This window comes from Puccinia triticina, chromosome 2A, assembly GCF_026914185.1.
Source record: "Puccinia triticina chromosome 2A, complete sequence".
NCBI classification, from domain to species: Eukaryota; Fungi; Basidiomycota; class Pucciniomycetes; order Pucciniales; family Pucciniaceae; genus Puccinia; species Puccinia triticina.
The window spans coordinates 457,486-480,517 of NC_070559.1; the positions used below are offsets into that span (position 1 = coordinate 457,486).

At 45.6% G+C, this 23,032-nt stretch overlaps 4 protein-coding genes across 4 annotated transcripts; 3 read left to right on the plus strand and 1 right to left on the minus strand.

Annotated features, from left to right (window-relative positions):
• Window positions 1-143: 143 nt before the first annotated feature.
• PtA15_2A58 (uncharacterized protein) lies at window positions 144-3,196 on the plus strand (the record flags this gene model as incomplete). The annotated part of the gene is made up of 6 exons (XM_053166624.1): window positions 144-190; window positions 272-512; window positions 601-785; window positions 872-2,516; window positions 2,597-3,010; window positions 3,098-3,196. The coding sequence occupies 6 exons, from the start codon at window positions 144-146 to the stop codon at window positions 3,194-3,196; spliced, it is 2,631 nt and encodes an 876-aa protein (XP_053017302.1).
• A 1,587-nt stretch (window positions 3,197-4,783) lies between these two features.
• PtA15_2A59 (uncharacterized protein) lies at window positions 4,784-5,461 on the plus strand (the record flags this gene model as incomplete). The annotated part of the gene is made up of 1 exon (XM_053166635.1): window positions 4,784-5,461. The coding sequence occupies one exon, from the start codon at window positions 4,784-4,786 to the stop codon at window positions 5,459-5,461; it is 678 nt and encodes a 225-aa protein (XP_053017303.1).
• A 4,672-nt stretch (window positions 5,462-10,133) lies between these two features.
• PtA15_2A60 (uncharacterized protein) lies at window positions 10,134-12,957 on the plus strand (the record flags this gene model as incomplete). The annotated part of the gene is made up of 12 exons (XM_053166647.1): window positions 10,134-10,433; window positions 10,498-10,655; window positions 10,781-10,897; window positions 10,968-11,102; window positions 11,168-11,290; window positions 11,329-11,403; window positions 11,484-11,659; window positions 11,742-11,852; window positions 11,970-12,054; window positions 12,161-12,314; window positions 12,415-12,489; window positions 12,577-12,957. The coding sequence occupies 12 exons, from the start codon at window positions 10,134-10,136 to the stop codon at window positions 12,955-12,957; spliced, it is 1,890 nt and encodes a 629-aa protein (XP_053017304.1).
• Window positions 12,958-16,908: 3,951 nt separating this feature from the next.
• Window positions 16,909-18,077, minus strand: PtA15_2A61 (uncharacterized protein; the record flags this gene model as incomplete). Its single annotated transcript, XM_053166658.1, has 5 exons — window positions 16,909-17,036; window positions 17,115-17,192; window positions 17,270-17,488; window positions 17,573-17,825; window positions 17,904-18,077. 5 exons carry the CDS (start codon window positions 18,075-18,077, stop codon window positions 16,909-16,911), a joined length of 852 nt encoding a protein of 283 aa, XP_053017305.1.
• Between the last annotated feature and the right edge of the window lie 4,955 nt (window positions 18,078-23,032).

Below are 23,032 nucleotides of genomic sequence, written 5' to 3' on the forward strand. Positions count from 1 at the left end.
GGCTGCGTCATCGGGTGGAGGCCCGACACCTGTCACGCATGCACAGCCCGCCCGCTGCGCAGCCCACCCGCACTGCGCACTGCGCTGCCCATCGTCTGTGGTTCCGCCCTTGGCCACCAAAACTTCCGAGCCACCACCAAGCAATGGATCCCTCATCCCGTAGACCAGACCGTGGTCTGCGATTAATCGCGTCAGTAGAAGTCTCTATCCGTTGACCGACTCAGGCTGAACTCTTTCTCCCTGCTTGCGGTCGATCGATCTTCCTACTCAGAAATTTACCAGCCTTACAGAACTTGATCAAGCGAGACCCAGATTCGTATGCGGCCGAGTTTGCTACCCAATGGGATCACTACCAGTCACTCCGGTCGGTCATCCAGCTCGGGCTCAGCGTCGCTGGTGGCGGTGACCTCATCGGTGCCGGTAGCACTACTCAAACCGGCGCCAGTGTTAACAATAAAGGCCGAAGGGAGACCGAAGACAAATTCAAGGATGTAATCGGATTCCTAGCTCAGGTATCTGATCTTCTCCGATTTCACATATACAGATTGTACAGTCTGTTCTCATCAAAGCTCATATCACCTCTCTCTCTTTCCACTTTAGACTGCTCCTTGCTTTGCTGCCAAGCAAAACCCTATCAGACCCGTCAAATCCTTGCCATCAGAGCTATCCAGCCTCTTGTTAGAAAGGCACGACAGGTTACAGCCTGAAACTAGGAAAGCATTGGTCCAAGCCCTAGTGGGCATACGTCGAAAAGACCCCACCAACTGCATGCTCACTAATCTCGAGTAAGCTTTCCCATCAGTACCAGGCTCCTTTGAGATGATTGAATGGACTTATGTTGTCTTCTTTTTTGGCTGAATTGTCCTTGTAGATTATTGCACGTACTCTTTGCGTTGCTACCCCTGACTACATCGCCCACCTTGAGAGCTTCTATCTTGAAGACAATCCTGACTGATATCAAGATGGCAAACAAGAAGGCCAAAAACCAAAAACTGAATCGATCGATCCAAGGCCTTCTATTTAGCATGGTCGAAAGCGGGATCAACTTACCCAGCGGCACCGGTGGATCAGCGCTGGAAGGTACAGGCATCAAAAAGATCAAGGTTAAAGGCCAACATTCCGAGGCTAAAACCAGCGGCCGAGAGGCCATGTGGGCCGTCAAACTTGCATCCGAGCTGTGGCGCAAAGGGATTTGGAACGACTCGAAAACTATTCGAATCCTAGCAGACGCTTGCTTCCATTGTAATACCAAGGTCCAATCAGCCGCCATCCACTTCTTCCTCGCCGATCCCGAGTCTTCGGGTGCCTGTGCAGACGATCAGGATAGCGATAACGACCAGCACGAAGAGATCAACGTCCGTCAAGTCAAACATGTCCAAACTATCAACAAGAAGAGGAAATCAACTGAGAAGAAAACCGAAAAGAAAATTAAAGCCGCTGCCAAACTACAACGAGCCAAGGAAGCCGGTGCCTCACGCGTTGACTCTAACTTCTCTGCGCTACACTTGATTCAAGATCCACAGCACCTCGCAGAAGAGTTATATGAAGCTTTGATGCGAAACGACAAGGTCTATACACTTGAGCACAAGGTTCTTATCCTCCGGCTTTTCTCTAGGATCAGCTCAGCACACAAACTGCAAGTCCTACCGTTCTACTCCTATGTACTCAAGTACATCGTTCACCATCAACTCGAAGTCACTTCGATCCTCGCTTCCCTGGCAGAATCGGTCCATGAGCTCACCCCACCAGATGTGTTAACACCATGCTTACGCAAGCTCGCCAACGAGTTCGTCCACCCTGGAGTTGCCTCGACCGTCATCGCGGCGGGCTTGAACAGTATAGCCCAAATCTGTCGGCGTCAGCCGCTGGCGATGGAGCCTGACTTGCTGGCTGATCTGGTGGAGTATCGGAAGAGTAAGGACAAGGGCGTGATTGCTGCCTCGCGCGGGCTACTCGGCCTGTTCAGAGAGGTCAACCCGACGATCTTGAAGAGCCGGGACCTGGGCAAGAAGGCGGCAATGGAGAAGCAGAAGGCTCGCTCCGGCGCGCCTCCCTCCGAGCTCGTCCCCGGACTGAGTAAACAGGTGGCCAGGTACGGCGAGATCCGAGGTGAAATCTCTTCCATCGCCGGACTGGACTTGCTTGAACAGGCCATCTCCACCGACAATCGGGACCGACAGGATGGCGCCGATGAGGATGGGGACGACTTGGAGGGCTGGGAGGTTGCGTCGAGCGACGGTGACGATTCAGACTCTGATGGCGGCGGTTGGATTGACGTCAGTAGCGACGGAGGCAGTGACCTAGACGTATCTGACTCCAGCGACGAGGACTCGGATGATGAGGCAGAAAGCTCTAGAAACAAGAAAAAGCGCAAAACGTCCAGATCGACCCGCAAACGGAAAACGGAAACTGCAGGATCTGATGATGGTGCCGAATCGGATGAAGAGGGTGATACTGTTAGCCAAGCTGGAAGCAACGCTCCTAAACCGCTTTCTGAGAGTCTAGCAGCTACAAAAGTAAGTGGATCTCCAGACCTAATATCGGGGGTGGGACAAAGCAGGCGGAAAGATACTGATATAAAATCTCCGGTGTACAGATCCTCACCCCTGCAGATTTCGCACGACTAAACGAGCTGAAGATCAATGCGATTGAAGATGCCGCGAAAGCGTCGGGATCGAAGAACGAGAACTCAGTGCACCAAAAGCTGCTGAAAGAGCTCCGCAAGCGGGCCTACCACGACCCACAGGGTCTGACCACGTTCGATGCAGATCTTGCGGGTGGAGGACAGCACCATGTGACTGAGGGAGATATCATCGGCAAGCAGAAGAAGGCTAAACAGGACTACGAGGAACGAATGGCTTCGATCCAGGCTGGTCGGGAGGGGCGCGAAAAATTCGGAAGTAATAAGGTCCGAGGACGGAAAGGATTGAAGAACGGCGCGACTGGTAGTAGCACTAATGAGGCCAAGTCTCGCCAAAAGTCTTTTGCTATGACTCAGAACTCAAATAAAGTAAGCCGCGAAATCGCTCTCTCCCCCACCCAACCCCACTTTGTTTTTCTTTACTAAGATTTTATTTGGCTCTTGTTTACATCTTAGGTGAGGAGTAAGAAAGGCGCCTCGTTGAGAGACCGTCAGAAAGTCTTGCGCGCTCATATTGACCGCAAGAAGCGTGGAGGTCGTCGTGGAAACAAGTGATTCAAAGTTGCTTAGCCCATTCACTGCGCTTTTGCTATTGTCGCTTTTCTTCCTGCCATCATTTCTCTCTCCTGATTACTCGAGATCGGTCTCTCCTCGCCTGTTTGATGCCATTGAAGTTATATGATTGTGCGGAGGATATATATGCACAGCATTGGAACTCGGACCATGACCCCATTAAGAATGTGATGGACTCCGGAATTAATCAAGTTATCGATCGGGTGGTTACAACTGGCTCGGTTCAGGATCTCTTACGATAGAGACTTCGAGTCTTGGGACATACATGTAACAATCCAGTGGCGGTGGAAAATGCTGAAGGGGCAGGAAGTTGGTTTTGATTTTGTTCAGTGAGTTTGCTAAAGTCCCATCGATCAACAAGCAGCCGACCCTGACCGGAAGTGGGCCGGTGGTGACTGCGACACTCGGCAGGCCGGCGTCTCAGGACTGCGGTGGGGTCTGGTTTGAAGAAATCCCTCACAGCTGGTGAACGAACGGCATTCGCACTGCTGTGTCCTGTGGCCCCGACTACCGTGGTCTGCCGCGGTCAGCTCAGAAGCTTTGGAGTCTCCGTCGGCATTGATCCCTTCCCAAAACCTAAATCGATAAGGAAACGATAACAGCCGCTTGTATGCACATCTCAGCCCCGCTGCCGATAGTGGCGCGCTCCAGTCCTTGCCGAGGATTTATGTCTATGTACAATACTTGCACCAGCTTCAGACATCTGCAGGGGGCTGCACCCTCCGTCAAGTTCCATACAAATCACTCTCACCGCAAGTGGATTCAGGGAGGATTTTCGTTTCTTGCGAGACCTTCAATGCCAATTGAACTGTGCCTCTGTGGGAGGCGCCATCCTCCGGTCAAATGTAACAAGTGTGAGGTTTTATCCCTCTGCGCGAGGAGGAAAGGGCTCTGAGTCAATCGAGATCTCCTTACACAGCTGAGATACTCCAGTTCAAAATAAACCCCGCATCATCCTGAGGCACCAATCTGAGTGATAACTTCTTGTTGTAAAACAAAAGCGCGCCTGCTCTCACAGCCAAAAGCTCCTTGTCGATGATAAATATGGCATCACCGACCAACACAAATGCATACAGAGCCTTTTGTTTGCAAGTCATACAGAATTGGCAGGGGTGCCCCAGACCCGCAGCTGGGAGAAAATGTTACAAAAAAGAGAGCACTAGCTTTGATCGATGCCAGAGTCACTTTTTTGCCGCTTCCTAGCCTAGCCCCTAGGGCCATTCACAAACCTCACAGCAATATTTCAAACCAGCTGTTATCCCTATTCGCCTCACAGCAACTAGGGACATGTGAGCGTGTACAATGGCCATCGTCCATGTCTCAGCGCCCGGGATGATAGGGATTAGTCCTGTTAGTTGGGAGTGGGCCGGACTGCGAATTACGGTGCATCTGTGTAGGAGAGGTCAAGCAATACGTGGTCTGTCTTCTATTTAATCGGGCGAGCTTTGGACTTCCAACCACCGGCACTCAACTCAATCAGTCAGTGATTAGATATTAGGCAAAAAAACATACAACGCATCACTCAGACAATTTTCTTTACCTTCCTCAGTTGAAAGACATTCACAAAAAATGAATCCAGTGGTTCTATGCGGATGCTTGTATCTATTAATGATGATACCTGGCGGCAGTTCGGCGTCACCGCAAAACAAAGCAAGGCTCTTCAGCAAACAAAACATGCAGGCCCAGTCTATTTCTGGAGCCAATCACCTTGGGACCAAGTTTACACACGCTTTTGAACCTACTAGCAACTTGGCCGACGGGAAGCACGACTCTAAAAAGCTTTCTAAACGATTCTACAACTGTTTCTGGAAAGGCCAAGCAGCTGATGAGGTCACTAAAACCCGCAATCTGGAGGCAGCGGCGGAAAAAAGTCAATCTTCCGGAAGCATGGCGACTACCAAAACAACGCAGAGGGGTTTTAAAAACCGACTAAAAAATCTAAACCAAATAAAAAACATTAGAAAAAAGTATCGTGGTTCACGCTCCGAACAAGACCAGTCAAGCTCCGAAAATCCCGATGATTCAGGAAATGATGACGAGTTCGTACAGGATGTTAGTTTCAAATTCGCAACCAGTGCGAAATCGATGGCATCGGGACCAGGACAGACTGTGATAAATTGGAGTGAATTGCAAAAACTAGACGCGTTAAGAGATATTCAAGACTCACCGACACATTATCAACATAGAGGAAATATGCGCTTTCATTACCCACCGGTAGATGGCGGATATGGAGGAAATTACTACTAGTATCAGACGACGATCATCTCACATCCAGTTTGGAAACATCAAGTTCAAACAATCAAAGATAAATAAACAGACACCACACCTTGTTACATGACTCTATTTCAGCTTTGCCTCCCCTGATCAACAAAATTTTCAAGTAAAAAAAAGATATATATTTTTGGATTTTTCTGTCTTCTTGCTTTTATGAAACAAGACCAATTAAAATCATGCTCCACTTCAAGTTCTAGCAGTAGGGCAGTCCTTGGATAAATCTTGTCAAAATCAACCTTTGCTAATTTTGAAAGAAGTGTAAGATTGGTCATGGTTTCTCCTTATATGGTGACTGTAGTGTCACTGGGATTAAGCTGAAGTAAAATTCATGCATGGAAACGCATGGGGTTAAAAAAGTGGCCAGGTTTTGGGTGGAATATGGACTCCCCTAGACCCACTACTACAATCCAACTATTAATGTTGGTGTCTAGTAGAGATAGCAGTATCATGTCATAAAAAAGATATGACAAATTTCAAAGGTCAAGTAGGGAACTTTGACCAGTAAAAAAACATAAATAGGCATTATGTGAGCCCATAGTTAAGGGCTTTGCACTACAGCTTGAATCTCAACTTTGGGTTTGTGTTGGCCCGGCTGCGGGGTCAAAGCGCGGTCTGGTTTGACTTGTCTGCGGCGAATCCCACTGCGGAGGCAGGTCAACGCTGGGGAAGGGTCAGAACTACATTGGTCTGGACTCTGATCCATCCGACCCGGATTTCATGCCAACACTGCCAACGCATTAGCACTGTTCACGTAAGAAATCTATGACCATGTGAGAGATATACATCAGCATACTTTCCCAGCCAAATTGGCTGGCAAAATGGGATAAACTTTATTTCAATCTTGCTGATGTTTAGCTTACGTGAACAGTGCTATTGTGTCAATGTGACAGTCACGTCAATTCACTGGCATGGCTTCCTCAGCCAACCAACTTGAGCCCTTCTGAGCAGGCCAACGGGGTATGAAAAGGTTGGGCCTACCTGCTGGCCCCGTCGTCTTGACTGAATGTCAGACACGCGTCCAATACGGCAGACCAGTAAACAAAGGCTTTCCAGCAGCAGCAAGCCAACAACAAAGGATCACGAAATTACGTGATCCCCCGTGCAGACCAAGTATATGTTCTCAAGTCTCTTCTCCCCTAGTCCGGCAGAGACCTTGTCTCTCCCGTCTAGGTGAGTACCCTTCCTCTTCTTTTGCCTATGGTCTTCCTTTCTTCCTTGTAGTGTTCCAAATTGTTGTACTTACAAGAGACCTTGTCTCTCCCGGCTAGCCCCAAGAAATAAAGCCCACAGATTGGACCTAGAAAGATCTTAGGCTTTTAGCCTCGTCCCAAGCCCCTTTCAGCATTGTCTTCAGTGAGGGTCCACCAGACCCTTACACGGACCCGCGTCAAGCATCAGTCATTATTGGCATGCTGTCCGTGTTGGGCAAACTTGAATTGATGAAGATTGCTTTTTTGGATCAAGTGTCCTGTAACTCTTTTTCTGTAAGAAACAGGTTGCAGGAGTTCTGTTTTTTCAAAAAAAAAAAGAAAAACACAGTTTGGAGAATGCTTGATTACAAAAAAAATGGGAATTGATATATGACTGTCCACTGGCAGCCTTCAATGAAGAGTTAACCTACGTGGTAAGTGGAGCATCTATCATTCCAAATTGTTCAGCACAGAGTGCTCAGCCTCCGCGTTTGAGCCTGGCGCTGTGATTGTTTTGAGGTAGGAATGCTAGCTGACCCTCACAGAAGGTCATTGTTGGAAGATCAGCCAATGGCTTCTATTGTGCAGGTTTTGCGCAATGAATTTTGAGATGTGCAAGCCTGGTGCAATGCATTTTGTGTTGGGCAGGGCCTGCGTCAAGGATATGCCGATGCACTTCATTTGCACAGGCCTTGATTCATCAATGTGCTGATGCACTTTTGCTGCACAGGCCTTGCATCAAGGATGTGCCAACGGCGGACCTTGACGTAAGGCCGGCATTGGAAGATATGCTGACTACGGCTCTGACAGCCTCCTGCGTAGAGAAATCAGGTCAGCCACCAAAAAATCCAAAACACTTTGGTGGCGTCTGACATTGATTTGAATTCATTCCAGGAAACAGACCAGAATCTCATTCTGTTTTTTTTCCTAGATTTTCCCCAGAACATTTTTGGATATGACTGATCAAGCCTCACAAATGCAGGCTCATATACACAAATCACTCCATACACTTTACACTGCAAGAAAAAGTCAAGCAACTGCAAGCAGTTGACACACAAGAACTCCAAGAAAGCTTGTGGTATTACACAAGCTCTTGTCAAGCCTTACTGCTGACCAAGCTTCAATGCACAGTGGCTGTGCAGAAAAAGCTTATGTGTGTTTGACTGGGGCTAGAACAGCAGTTCCACAGCAGTCACACGCATGTCAACTGCTAGCAGTTGCTTGAATTTTTCTTGCAGTGGTATGGTCTGTCTAGCATAGTTCTCAAGGAGCTCTGGTGGGGTCAGTAACATGGTGCTGGTTTGAGCCCCCCTTTTGGCTGGGTGATTTACTCAGTCCTCATTTTTGAGCCAATCACAGCCTGCGACGGCCCGGAACCATTCCAAATAGCAATACAAAGCAAATTGGAAGGGGGTTGGCAATCCAAAATATTTTTGGATTGCCCTCCAGTAAATTTTGCCAATTGAAATCATTTTGATGAGCTTGCCTTGTGGTGTACTCTTGAAAATGGCATGAATTGCCCCACCAAAGGGTATCAATTTTGAGCAAAACCTGGAGTTTCAACACCCCCCTCTTGGGCAAACTTAACACAAGTGTACCCTCCTCCTACAGGATTGAGACAAATGGCAGGGGAGATGTCACCTTGCCCTATTTTCCCCAATACCTCCCTCTAGAATTCTGATTCTCACCGCGCCTTTGCAGGCACCATTAGAATCACCAGGATCTCAGTTAAATTTCACCCAATTCAAACTCCTCTTTTTCCCTACCCTCTTGCAAGAAACATCCTGTAAATGTTGTTACATGGTGGATTTCTGTAACCTGCCCCCTTTGAAACCAGTCCACAGTAGGTGGATTGGGCTAGTAATTATGAGGGGCAGTAGGCTAAAAAAAAAGAATGAAAGATGGTAAAGCAGGCTAGTGAGCTACAAGTCTGTCTACTCAGTTTTTTTTTTCAAACCACAAACTATAGTTTTTAAATCATTTACAAATACACTGTTTTTTATAAGAAAGACTCGAGTCTGTAGGGCCAATGATGAGATAGAGGTAAGCCTCTCCTTTGGAGAGCGCTTTGCGCCTCCTCGGAGAGGCTTTGTCAAGCTTGCCTCTTGGGGGGCTTGCCGGGGTCCTATGGAGTTTTGCGTCCGCCGTGTACCTCAAAGTGAACACTGGAAGACTCCCCGTAGGATCTACGCCCCCCGTACAGACTAAAATTTCACAGATCTAAACCTTACTTGCTGGTGAAAAGTGATTGAGATCAAGTTCTCACCAGCCAGTCGAACTTAACACAAGTCCCTCCTTGTGCTCGCGGGGCGCAAGCACCCTCCCGCTTGCGGGAGGGACTTGTGCCTAATGTCCCAAATTTGGCTTGAGGCTGCCCAGCCATTTGTCCAAAATTCCCTTCAAACCCACCTATCACCGTATACCCTTCTGATTTCTTCACAGCCTCGAGTACCATTAGAATCAGCTTTCATTTCTACATAATATCATGTATTCAGCACAATACCTACCCCCATCCCCTCAAAGAGAAATTGATGTAAAAAACCCCACTTTAGAGCCTATCCGGCCTTGTGTAGACCGGATAGCGCGTCCGGCCTAAACACATGAAAATAAGGTTGGACATCTCTACCGCAAGCTGCCTGCATGGGATGGCACTCATTTTTAAGTTAATACCAAACGAACCCGTGAGAGCATGTCCAACGGCAACCTTCGGATGATCCGATGGCTTGTTCACATTGCTCAAGAAGAGCCCTCGCAAGAATGGCCGCTGAGCGGTCAGTGATGAATGGATTTACTTGAAAAAACTTGTACAAGATAGCTAATATCAAGGCCTACAAACTGGCACATGAGGCATGGAAATTGAAGCCAAAAGAGGGGAGTAAAAAGAGATGTAATTTCAAAAAACACAATTTTCTCTGTAAAACCCCGTCAGCCTCAGGCCAAGCATGGGACTTTAGTCATAAGCCTCTCCTTCGGAGACGCTTAGTTAAGCTCTCATCCACTATAAATATTTATGTGTACTCCGAGTAGCTCTCCCACAGAATATTGAAGCGTTGCCAAAAAGGTCCCAAAAACTGTGCCGTGAGAGAAGGAGCATCCAAACGTTTCCAAAACCATTTCAAATGGTTCTGGAGATATTTTTCAAACCAAATTGGTTTCCAAAATATTTTCAAAACCACCTCAGGTGGTTCCAGAAATATTTTAAAAATATCTGAAAATGGTTAGTCCGACTCGTTCTTCAGGACGTCCGGACTCAATTGAAAAAAATATTTTGAAAACCAATCATACTGGTTTTCAAAATATTTTGTTGCACCCGTGGTGTAGCCTACAGGCGGGAGGGGTCGAGGGCCCCCGGCCCAGACTCAGAGACAAGTTGAGCCAAGCGCTCACCAAGATTTTTTTGACATCTGCGATTCCTTCTCTTCGCTTGAGGAGTCTACTACACATAAATAAGTACAATGATAGCACTGCTCCTTCACTTGCTCCAGTTCTTACCGGTTTCACTTCACCCGCGATCACTATGGGATAATGCGGCGACCTTAAAACAGAGGGAACGGACCATCCGGCTGGCCGCAATCCTCAAGCATCAGGACACGTTCTCAAGTAACCTCGATGAATTCGAACTGACCGTTCTCAGCACGCCGGCCCACGAAATCGTCGCTCGGATCGGAGTGCAACGGCCAAATTGGAATGCTAAAAACGTCTTAAAGGCCTTCATAAAGGCTGCAATTCGCGCTCATGTTGAAACCAATTGTTTGGTGAGCCATTTTTTGAATCTCAGAATGAGAGGAAGCCGGCTTTAATTCGCGGCTTTTCCTTTAGACAGAAGTCATGTTTGAAGAAGCGCTAGAGAGAGCAGACCAACTGGATCAGGAATTCGCAGCTACTGGACGGCTAAGGGGAAGGCTACATGGGATTCCGGTTAGCTTGAAGGATCAAGTCAATGTTAAAGGGTTTGATTCAACAATCGGATTGACTGAGTGCGCACAACAACGTTTCTGCACTAATTTTTTAATTCCTCTGATTACAGAGCAACAAAGCCCAGGAAAGATTTATTCTTACGTTCTTGATCATGCGAAATACTATATTTTAAAACCACTGACAGATTTGTGAATCAACCCGCCGAGGAAAATGCCCCAGTGGTCGACCGTCTGATTGAGGAAGGCGCAATCCCTTTCACCAAAACAAATGTTCCACAAGCGTATGTAACTTCGCTTCCTTGGCGAGTGTTGTTCTACTTGAGGGTACAAACTCAATTCTCCAGAACGCAGCTGACCGGCAGAATCCCTTAGGCTGTTTTCACTTGAATGTTCTAACCCAATATTCGGAGCCACTCACAATCCTTACAAACGTGGCTTTAGCTGCGGTGGTAGCTCTGGTGGTGAAGCGGCTTTGCTTGCAAGTGATGGTAGCTGTATGGGTATAGGGTAAGCATGTTAGTCTACTGACATTTCCTTTTTCTTAAATGACCGTGACTCATGCCACATCTCAGCTCCGATATAGCCGGAAGTCTTCGAATCCCGGCCCACTATTCAGGGTGCTACAGCTTAAAGCCGGTAAGGGAAATTCAAGAATCAGCAAATTTAACCTTTGTAACGCATCTTCTGAACAACCTGTTTCATTTCTGTCTGGAATTTGGTACATATACTGTAGTGGGAGATTCGTTCAAGACGGGCTGAGAGACTGTGATGATGGATACACGGAAATCTTAGGAGTGATTGGGCCCATGTTTGTCTACTCTCCTGATCGGTCTAGTAAGATTACTGGGTACCACAATTCTAAAGTTGCAATGCGCGTTCTATTCCAAGGGCTCGCTGTTGGGAAGATCTCGTTCTGTTGAGTCAAGTAATGCTCCACAAACCAGACCCCACGACGTCTCGCAAATTTGGATTGATTCCACTCGAAGATTTTCGATACGAGATATTTGACCCGCTGGTTGCTGGAGATACTCGACCTTCCCTGAAATTTGGCTTCTTCACTTCCGGTTAATTTTTGATTCAAATCCACTCTGACCAAGCCTTATAAGCTAAGAGATCTGACTGCACCAATTTTCAAATTTGCAATAGATGACCTGATCGAGGCCAGTAGCCCTTGTCAAAGAGCTGTACGAGAGACTGTCGAAGCCTTAAAATTGGACGGGTATGATTGCATGGAAATCGATGTAAGTCGTTTAGATGGTGAGTGCTGCGACCATGAAGTAACTTCCGAAACAAAAAGGTTTTCATTTTTTTTATAGAAAATGCTCCGCCTCATGTCTCTAACATGAGTCACTAACATACCGCAACAATCCCTAGTTCTTGAAGGATTAATAATTTATGTTGGGCTGTCTAGTGCAGATGGATATCAGACAGGACTTTCCCATGTGGGCAGTGACCCTATGTAAGTTTGTTATGGCCTGCAATCTCCATTTGCAATCTACTGAATTACACCTCTTCAAAAGAGACAAGTCGATGTTTTTGACGACGATTGGGTGTTTGTTACCCAGTTGGCTTCGCTGGATAGTCTGCGGAGTGACAAGACACCTTCTGCGAGATGAAATCATGGCCAAGTTGATTGAAGCCAGCCGAGCGAAGAACACCACCGAACTTCAGAAGTGGAGAGTGCGGAAGGATGCGTACTGTCTGAAAGTCAGAAGTTATGTAAGTTCACTCAGTACACCGTGATCTTGGGGAAAACATATAATTTTGCCTAAGCTGAAACCTCATGCCTTTCATTCATGTATATCTTGCTCGTATTGAGCTATGGGAAGAACTGGGTTTGGACGCGTTGATTTGTCCCACACAGGCTGTTACTGCTATTCCCATTGGATCTTCGGCAAGTTTGATGCCTTTGATTTATTTAAATGACACTCACCAATAACTGCTGGTTAAAATTTTTCTCGTTTTTGTTCGCACGTGATAGTGGAACAAATCTTTCATCGCGGAATCCACGCTCATTTGGAATTTAGTAGACTCGACAGTGGGCCACATTCCGATCACACGCGTAAACGTCCAGAAAGATCTAGTCAGCAGTGGTGCAGGTTTGAAGAAGAGCTTGCGACAACCGGGGGAGGTATCCCAAGTGAAGGCCCTTTTGCCCAGTGTTGAACAAAGTGAAGGTTTACCAGTGGGTATTCAAATGGTGTGTGGGCTTTGGGAAGAAGAGAAAACATTGGCCTTGATGGGTATTGTTGTTAAAAGTTGGAACAGTCGTCCTATTCAGACCGCCCCCCTCTCAAGACCTGGTGATTTTATTTTGAAGAAACATAGGTTAAACTTAGGTGCCACTAATTCTAATCAATGAAAATATCGGATATCATTATGTTTTAGTTCATCTCTCTTTAGTGGCTTTTAGTCGTCTAAGTATGTAGTGACCGAAGTTGTCTCTTTAGTGGCTTATAGTCGTCTGAGTATGTAGTGACCCAAGTTGTCGTCTGCAGTCGCTTCTTTGATTAGATATTATACTTTCCATCCTATTGGACATTATTTTCTCCAAACATTCAAATTTGTTTCACTCTTATTGCATTCCTACTCTCAGGTTTGAATCCTCCATCAATTCTAAGGAACTGAAATCTCTTGCAGAGAGAGAGCTTGTAACTACAATGCCGTAGCATGGGTCGTAGTTGAGAACTATGCCCCCAAAAAACCTCATAGAGGTTCAGACAAGAATGTCAGCAAGAAGTGGGAACTGAAACTACTGGACAAACTGAAAGCTAAGTGGCAATTATGGTATTCAAAATTGCATATGTCACTGTTTACATAAAATCATAAAGCCAATTTTGGCTGGAAGATCTCAGTGTGCATATGCATGCATAAAATTATGCAAACCAACTTTGAACACCATAAAAGTTGACTTGCATAAAATCATAACACCATGAAATCATAACATCTAGGCTGAAAAAAATATGTACCACCCAAGCATTCAAATTAGAGCAACATTTCTAAAATGGTACATATAAAATCATCATTTGAAAATTTAATGATTTTATGATTTCAACTTTGAACACCTTAAAAGTTGAAATCATAAAATTTTTGAATCATAAAATCATAAAATCATAAAACTTGGGAGTTGAAAAATCGACTCACGGAAATTAAATTATTGACTCCCAAATGGCATTTACGTCGCACGGACCGGATCACGACGTCCACCCCCGGTACGCGGGACCAAAAGTTGACCCACGCGGATTTTGGGAGTCAGAAAATTAATTCCTCCCTTGAGAATGGGAGTCAAAAATTTAATTTTACAAAAATTCCACAAATATACAAATAAATTCATATCTCCTCAGTGGGGCACCCAAACCCCCCAAAAATTTTACAGTGGGCAGAATACCCTCTTAACAGCATATGAGGAGCTTCACGGCATTAGCACACCCCATGATAGGCATGTGCAGTTGGGGGTCAAATTTGGCTGATTTCCTACTAAGGAAATCAACCAAAGCCTTAGATACAGTGCCCCAAAGTGCACCAAACTTTTACAGTGGGAAAAATAACCTCTTGAAAGCATATGATGAGCTTCAAGGAAAACATAACATGAGAGATTTTCCATTTGAAAACATAACTTGCAAAACCATTTGAGGAAAACATCACATGGAAAATTATGGTCATTGTGACGGAGGGACTAACAAATGAGGTGTAGGCACTATTGAATGTGTCAAGGGTACTAAAAGCTGTGGCAAATTTGGCGGAAACACTATTAGCAGTGGCAGTCGCACTATTATCTGTGGCGGCAGAGGGATTCTTAACTGTGGCAGGGGGACTATAACTGTGGCGGGGGGACTATAACTGTGGCGGGGAAACTAATAACTGAGGTGTAGGCACTATTAACTGTGTCAAAGGGAATAAACACTGTGGCAAATTTGTTGGAAGGACTATTAACTGTGGTGGTCGCACTATTATCTGTGGCGGAGGGACTATTGCCTGCGGCGGGGCCAAAAGCCCCAGCTGCCTCTAATTTATTTCATGTGCTTGAGTTACTGCCTTTATGCTAAAAGTTTGGGTGGAGAGTAATAAAATTCATGAGCTAAAATTTTGGTGCACTTTGAGGCACTGTAGCTAAGGTTTTGGTGGATTTCTTGAGCAGGAAATTGGCCAAATTTGACCCCCAACCACACATGCCTATTATGGGGTGTGCTAATGCCGTGAAGCTCATCATATGCTTTCAAGAGGGTATTCTTCCCACTGTAAAAGTTTGGTGCACTTTTGGGCACTGTATCTAAGGCTTTGGTTGATTTCCTTAGTAGGAAATCAGCCAAATTTGACCCCCAACCGCACATGCCTATTATGGGGTATGCTAATGCTGTGAAGCTCGTCATATGCTGTTAAGAGGGTATTCTGCCCACTGTAAAATTTTTGGGGGGTTTGGGTGCCCCACTGAGGAGATATGAATTTATTTGTATATTTGTGGAATTTTTGTAAAATTAATTTTTTGACTCCCATTCTCGAGGGAGGAATTAATTTTCCAACTCCCAAAATCCGCGCGGGTCAACTTTTGGTCCCGTGGACCGGGGGTGGACGTTGTGACCCGGTCCGTGCAACCTAAATGCCATTTGGGAGTCGATAATTTAATTTCCGTGAGTCGATTTTTCAACTCCCTAAAACTTTTGGGTGATAATTTTTTATTTACCATTTTCAAACTATTGCTCTGTTTTGAGTGTTTGGGTGGTACATATTTTTTCTGCTTAAAATTTCGGACTTACTTCGCGCACTGCGAAAAGCTCTTCGCGCACTGTGCAGTGCGCAAAGTTTGCAAACACTTCGCGCACTGCGCGTGAAGGGCGCAACTTTTTCAAATTATTTTTTGACCAATCAATAGACAAGCTTATTATTGTCCTCTGTGAATTTATTTGGAGTTTTTTGAAGCTTCCTTGTATGCTTAAAAATCCCACCAATAAAAAAAACAAGTACAGCCATTTGGGGACCTGGAATTCATATTCCCACAGGCCAAAAAATCCAATTAATTTATTGAATCATATTAAACATGTATTTAAAAGTTTTAGAACTTTTTGGCCACTTTGTACAAGGACAAGGCTTTCAAAAACCAGTAACTGTTTCTCAAGATATGCCAAAATGCGCCAGTAAGTGGTGAACTTTCCTAATTTTTGAAAGCCTTATTCTTGCACAAAGTGGCCAAAAAATTCTAAAAAGTTTGAATTCATATGTATCATTATTCACTAAATTATTTGGATTTTTTGACTGGTGGGAATATGAATTCCAGGTCCCCAAATGGCTGTACTTGTTTTTTTTATTGGTGGGATTTTTAAGCATACAAGGAAGCTTCAAAAAACTCCAAATAAATTCACAGAGGACAATAAGAAGCTTTTCTATTGATTGGTCAAAAAATAATTTGAAAAAGTTGCGCCCTTCACGCGCAGTGCGCGAAGTGTTTGCAAACTTCGCGCACTGCACAGTGCGCGAAGAGCTTTTCGCAGTGCGCGAAGTAAGTCCGTAAAATTTTGTGATTTTATGGTGTTATGATTTTATGCAAGTCAACTTTGAACACCTTAAATACCATAAATGTGTAGTGTATATACACCGCAGCACAGCACTGCAACCAAGCATCCATGTGGCTTGGGTAGCAAGTTAACAACACTGACCAATATTGAGTACCTGGTTGAAAAAAACTACTTGTTAATTTGTGCCAAACAGTAACACTAGTAGCAGGCTTTGGTCAGGCAAACCAATCCAGTGGTTCTGCCCAACCAGTTTTGCGGTGCGCGAACTTGGCTGCCACAACTGAGTTTTTGCAGTGCAAGTATAAATACTCCTGGGCCTATATAATTGTAGATTTGAAGGGGGGATACAATTGTACACATTTATAGATTGCACCCATATCTGTATGCTCCCGTGTTTTATTTTACAGTTACACTGACTTAATCAAATGCAAGAAAGGAATTTATGCTGTTCTACAAAAGTGAAAGATATCATGCTTATTGCTTTGATCAATGGCCCTTGTTCCCGCATTAAGATTGCACATTTAAATTGAAGAATGATACATATCTTTGACTTCGGAAGAAACCAAAATGGGGATGATACTTCTTTGTGCTGAAAGCGGTTGCTGAGGCTAGAGAGCCCATGATCATTCATATCTGAGAGGAGCATAAAATATCAATGAGGTCAAGGGCCGGAAAAATTATAATGAGACAAGATGGGGTGATTAGAACAGGGTATAAAAGGATAGTGTACAAGTGAATTCATTGAGGTACTAATAAATCAAGAATAAGTTCAGCTTCAAGAAGGTCCAAAGAGCATGCTTATGCTATCCGTCTTTTTCCTGTCGATGTGGAATTATGCTATGCCAGCTGACTGAAGAGAGGAGGCTGGAAAATTTGGAATTTTTTGAAAATATAGAAGTGTGCAGCTTGGATGAGGTGCTCTGGGCACTGCCTGTTTTACCGATGAGCGTAGCATAAAGAATCTTGTAAGCTGTTTTGCCACATTTCATCAAAGGAAGTCAGCACTCACCGGTCCGCGTGGTGGCATTGTCGAGAGGGTAAGGGTCGCTGATGGGTAGACGCTGCATTTTCTTTTGGGAAGTATTTTCTGATACCAAAAACATTGGATATGAGGGTTGATTCCAGCTGCATCAACTGATGATACGAATGATAAACAAAGCTCACTGGTTTGATCACAGTTCAGGCCGACTAGTGCGTCTAGGCCTGAAAAGGAGAATGAAGATAAACACTTTGATCGACGTCGATGGCTCGGTGGCATAGTGGAGAGACCAGGATCATTTAACAAGGGCATGCTCCGCGCTGATCGGAGTTTGGGGTGGAGATTTTCCTCCGAAGCAGCATCCGCCTGGGGCTTGACTACGTCCTGGCGTGTTGAACACTTCACTGAAACAAACGGGTGATATGCTTCAACAGTTTTTCGGTGGTGTGTGTTTAGCTCATCGTTGAAGTTAACCCGCAGGCACTTACTTTCCTCGTGAGCCAATGCTTTATCATTGATGTGGGGATCGATGTACTTTTTAGCCCATAGCTTCGTTCGCTGAACTCGTGACCTTCGCTTCAGGTTGGGGCTGGAAGCGGTTGACCGGAAGAGAAGAGATTGGAGGGGCCAACTGCCTGATGGACCGGAGTCAGATGTGATTGCCTCACTGCTTCTTCTCTCTTTCATCAATCGATGCTCATTACAGAGTGTAGCCACAAGCATAGAATCAAAGTGTCTTTCCTGTAAAGATGTTGCTTTAGCTAATAGAGAAGGATAGATTGGTGAGTAGCGTTTAGTAAGGAAATCGAGTTAGCATACACTAATCTTTGGTTCCGAGTTGGTCAGTCCAACCTGCCCCCGTGGCAGTCGTTTGGCGTTGGCGAAATCTAGGGGCTCATCAAGAAGATCATCCGGTTTACCGCAACAGTGAAAGCTCAACCCGGAATCTTTCGATGAATTCTTCAAGCGGAAAAATTTCCTCGTCCGTGCCATAGTTCAAGTAATGGAGTAATCAAAATATCATGTCTGAAACGGATTGAGTGACTGCGTGGCAGAGTTGACAAGAGTCTTGTGCTTAGAGAGTATAGCAAAAAAATTCAAGCATTATGATTGGTTGCTGATGAGTTCAGCTTATGACTGGTCAAAAGAATTTCCTGGAGCGACCATGTTGAATGTTCGCCTAGCTTTGGCTATCACCCCGGCAGAAGTACTGTAGAGAGAAATTCACTGGATTGCTACCGCTTCTGCTGAACCGGCCAGCGGTAAAAAAATGTTGGGTAGGGTTCGAACCCTATTTCCAACAGGGACAGGAAGAGCTACCGAGATCAAGGTGCAAACATGTCACACCTGATTTCAGTACATAAGGAGTTTATCCCCCTTTCGACAAACAAAGACCTCTCTCGGGGTGAACTGAGACGGAACAGATCAAGACCGGTGAAAATACCGAAAGTGGTGTGTCGAGGATGGGAGTGACTCCATCTTCCCTGGGGGAAAAACATACATACCCCGACCCACTGGTGCCCCCAATGGCCCTGGATCTGTTCGGAAAACGCGCTGTATGTATGCGTAACACGAGGTAACCGTAACGAGAGCGCGGATTTTGCCCTTCAAACTTTCACTGGGCTCTATGTATGCGTACCTTCAGTGATTGAGGTTGATGATCAGGTTGGCGCGGGTTGGCGATTTCCGTCTCCTGATCTTGAACTTACTAGAAGCAAAGTTCTGCTAGAGGAAAGAAACTGGACCATGTCTGCGTGGCTCCCAAACAATTATTAACCTGACGGCTCCTACGTATTTATTCATGTAGGTGCGCCCGACTTTGACACTTGGTAATCTGTTTATCAAGTAAAAGTTTGGGGAAAAGGAGAGTCGAAATCTTCGAATAAGTTCAGAGCATCAAGTTATCAACTGCAAAGTTCCTTCGACTGGCAAGCGGAAAACAATCGTCGCCTCGAGCCTGACCAATAAACTCAAAATATCGAAAATCATAAGGACACGTACACTTTTCCCAAACTTGATACCCTTGACTTATATTGTCAAATCGCCTACCCTACTGCCAAATATCCCCTTACAGTTTATTGAATCATTCCCTTTCTGTTTCTCAGGAGCTTCGGTGCCATAGTAGGATACTCAATCCTAGGCAGCAACCCCTCAAACGCTTGAGGTCAAACCCCGACTCGAGCCTGATCAAGGGGAATCGGGACCTCCATCGGGGTCCCGGGATGGAGAGGGACGAAATAGAATCTTGGTTTGTTGCATCTCTTGGGGGGTGTTTATTCTTTTTGAAAATCGCCGGTACATAGGCGACATGCTGAGTGGAGTGAAAAGAAGTTTTCCGATTTTCGTGTCTTTGGGGCGACGATCTAAATGGATGAAGCTTAAGGAAACTAACATCTCGTTGAAAACTCGTCAAATACATACAACTGCGATTGACTCAACATCGGCCTCAAGAATGAAAATAGATACTATTGATGAAAGAAACAGCAAGCGTCATAAGCTACCCAGCAACTTGAAGCCATCAACTATTCTAACTTCTTGGTCAGTGCCGATGTGTTGTGATGTAATTGTCATCGTCGGAGGTGACAGGAGTACATATTCGTGCAAAGCACTTACAAACCAAATTCACCCACATTTGAGGCTTGCTTTGATGGACATGGAAACAAAGATGTGCATCCGGGAAGTTGTGAACGTAACGATGACCACTCCGCGGCGGCTCCCACCGAGAACTAACTTGACACAAGCCCCCCTGGTGGCAGGCAGGCTTGGCTGGCGGCGATATCGAGAGCGCTCCGCGCGGGTTCCCCGGACCACCGTTCAAGTGGCTTTGTTATAACTGAGAGCATTCACATTGGCCGGGTTACAAGGCAAGTTGATCCAATCAAGCATGCTTGAGGACAGGGGGGTTCACAATTGAAATTTGCAAAACTTTAGGACACATTTTTTAAGGTGTTTATCAACATTTTTTTTAAAAAATTGACATGATGTGCTGATTGACCAGTGTGGAACTTCTCACGGTTGGGGAGAAAGAGCTTGGAGAGTTTAGAGTGCTTGAAGGGCTGCTCTCCGGTTACTCTGGGAGAAATAGCACGAAGAAAATAAAGATTTGTGGCTTCTTTTTATCTTTCTAGGCGCTGCTACTATGAAATACTTGTGTCAATCACTTTTAAGGCGCAGAGTAGGGAGTTTTTGGCGAAGTTGAGGTCAAATTTAGGGGTTTTAAATCTCAAGGGCACAATTTATAATGATCAATTTCAATTTACAAGATGTGATGAAAGCTAAATAGTAATGTGGTACTATCTCTCTAATGCTGACATCGGGAAGAAAAAGGCCACAAAATGGGCTTCTTTTATAGACAAAAGAACCAATATCAGACTAGCTTTTAATCTTAGAAGATTTACAACTATGTAATGAAATTGTAGTTACATATGAGCCTTGGCTTTTCTATATGTACATGATTTTTAGTCTGGAATACTTCTCAAAGATGTTAAACAATTCTTAGAAGTGAGTACTAGATTGAAGTGTAAAGAAAATTACTGTAAATCTCTTTTTATACTACTTTTGTATATATAAGTGGCTATTTCAGAAGTATTAGGCCCCGTTTGGATGCCCGGTGTGATATTATAAATCACATAATAATTGTGGTGTTCAAAATTGATTTTCAAACCACTTTCTACATAAAATCATAAGATCTACATGTCCAAACTTTTGATGGGGTGAAAGTTGAGGGTTCTCTTCATTTCAAGCACCTCTCAAAACTTTGATAAATCTTATGATTTTATGTAAAATGATATTCAAAAATCAATTTTGAACACCCTAAATATACATAACACAAAAGTGAAAAGCCAATTGTCATAAAATCAATTATGCAACCAGCACATTTATGACAGGTCTGTTTGGCGCGTCCACTCAATAATCATTTGGTACTCATTTATTACAAGTCTGTTTGGCAAACCAAAATTCACTCGGTGTCATACACACTCATCACCATCCTTCACAATGTCGCCTCCCAGCATGCTTCAAAAAAAACAACAGTACCAGCTCCGACAAAAGAGGATGGCACTTTTCATCATTATCCTGATTGGCCTCCGTCAGTGGTTGAAGACAATCAAACATCCATACAACAATAGCATCTTAACGCGTCATCAATCTTGATGACCCAACCAGTCATCGAGAGGGACTCTACACCCTCTCGACGACCAGACAAGTCATTGAGAGGGATTCTACACCCTCTCCATGACTGGTTGAAACCAGTCATTGAGAGGGACTCTACACCCTCTCGATGTCCGGTCAACCACTCATCGAGAGGGTGAGTCCCTCTTGATGACCGGATGATTCTACACCCTCTTGATGAGTGGTTGACCGGATATCAAGAGGCTGTAGAGTCCCTCTCGGTGACCGGTCAAGCAGTCATCAAGAGGATGTAGAATCCCACTCAATGACTGTGTGACTGCTTGACCGGTCACCAAGAGGGACTCTGCACCCTCTTGATATCCGGTCAACCACTCATCAAGAGGGTGTAGAATCATCCGGTCATTGAGAGGGACTCACCCTCTTGATGAGTGGTTGACCGGACATCGAGAGGGTGTAGAGTCCCTCTCAATGACTGGTTTCAACCAGTCATGGAGAGGGTGTAGAATCCCTCTCAATGACTTGTCCGGTTGTTGAGAGGGTGTAGAGTCCCTCTTGATGACTGGTTGGGTCATCAACAGGTGAAGTCCTCTTTGATGACCGGTTGAACGGTCATCAAGAGGGTGTCCTCTGGATGGCCTGTCAAACTGGCCATCCAGAAGTTGATGCGTGCTCTTCGATGACCGGTTGACCGGTCATCAGGAGGTTGTGTAGTACTCCCTAGATGACTGGCCAGTACACATGTATGTAGCCATGGGCCAGCCATTTATCACCCGGAAATAGAGGTCAGGACCTCTATTTCCGGAATGACTGGGGGAATAAATTTCCCGTTGTGGTGAACAAAAGAGATCACTACGCAGAATTGTCAGGACCTCCGCTGCTCCAAGATGATTCCCGGGTAAAGTCGGGTGATCTGGGAAACTCCGCTCCGCTCCGCAAGTACGTGTAGGGGCATCATGATCCAAGAGAATGAGTCAAGTAACATATAAATAACCTCAAAGATACGTAGAAAAGTCGCAATCCACCGTAAAATCCGCCATAAAGTAAACACAAAACAACTCCGCCATAAGTAAAAATAATATTCCTCCGTAAAGAATCCCGTAACCAAGTAATAATAAGAACAATCCCAGATCCATGGATGGATTGATGGGGAAAAACTCTCCCCCCCCATCTCCGTGCAAAAAGAGAAAACCATCCTCCTCCGCCCGCCTCTCACGCACGCCATCCGCCAAGCCCCGCTCCCACAACCACGCACGTCATCCGCCCATTCCGCTCTCACACGGATCTTCTGTCTACATCACCGCACGTCATCGCCCATCGTTGGACTCCTCTCGCCTTAGCTTCCTCGCCCCTGTCTAGCCTTCAATGCCGGGATCCCACACGCCGCCTCCGCCCCAGCTACGCCCGCTGACGTAGCCCGCTTTGGCTGCCACGGCTTCCCCCGGTCACAGCCTATACTATCCAGTCCGCGCCGGCCTGCTTAAGTTGAGTCCAGCTCCGCCGCCGCCGCACTGCTGACATAACCCCGCGCTCCGCCTCATGAACATTTTACGCACTGTGCCGCTCCGCGCCAGCCTTGCGGAATCCGCAGCCCGCAACCTCCGCAAACCCTTGCGGACAAATCCGGGTCCCCGACCCAGTTTTAGCATCACACCGTTATACTGAGTAATGAATTTTACGATATAACTGGCCGGCCCAAACACATATAAATGAGGTGTTATACCCCAAGCACCCCCGGTTATAAGTCGCGCAATTTATAACCAAAATTGGGGCGTCCAAACAGGGCCTCAAGTTGATACCGGTGCAAATTCCCCTTTCAT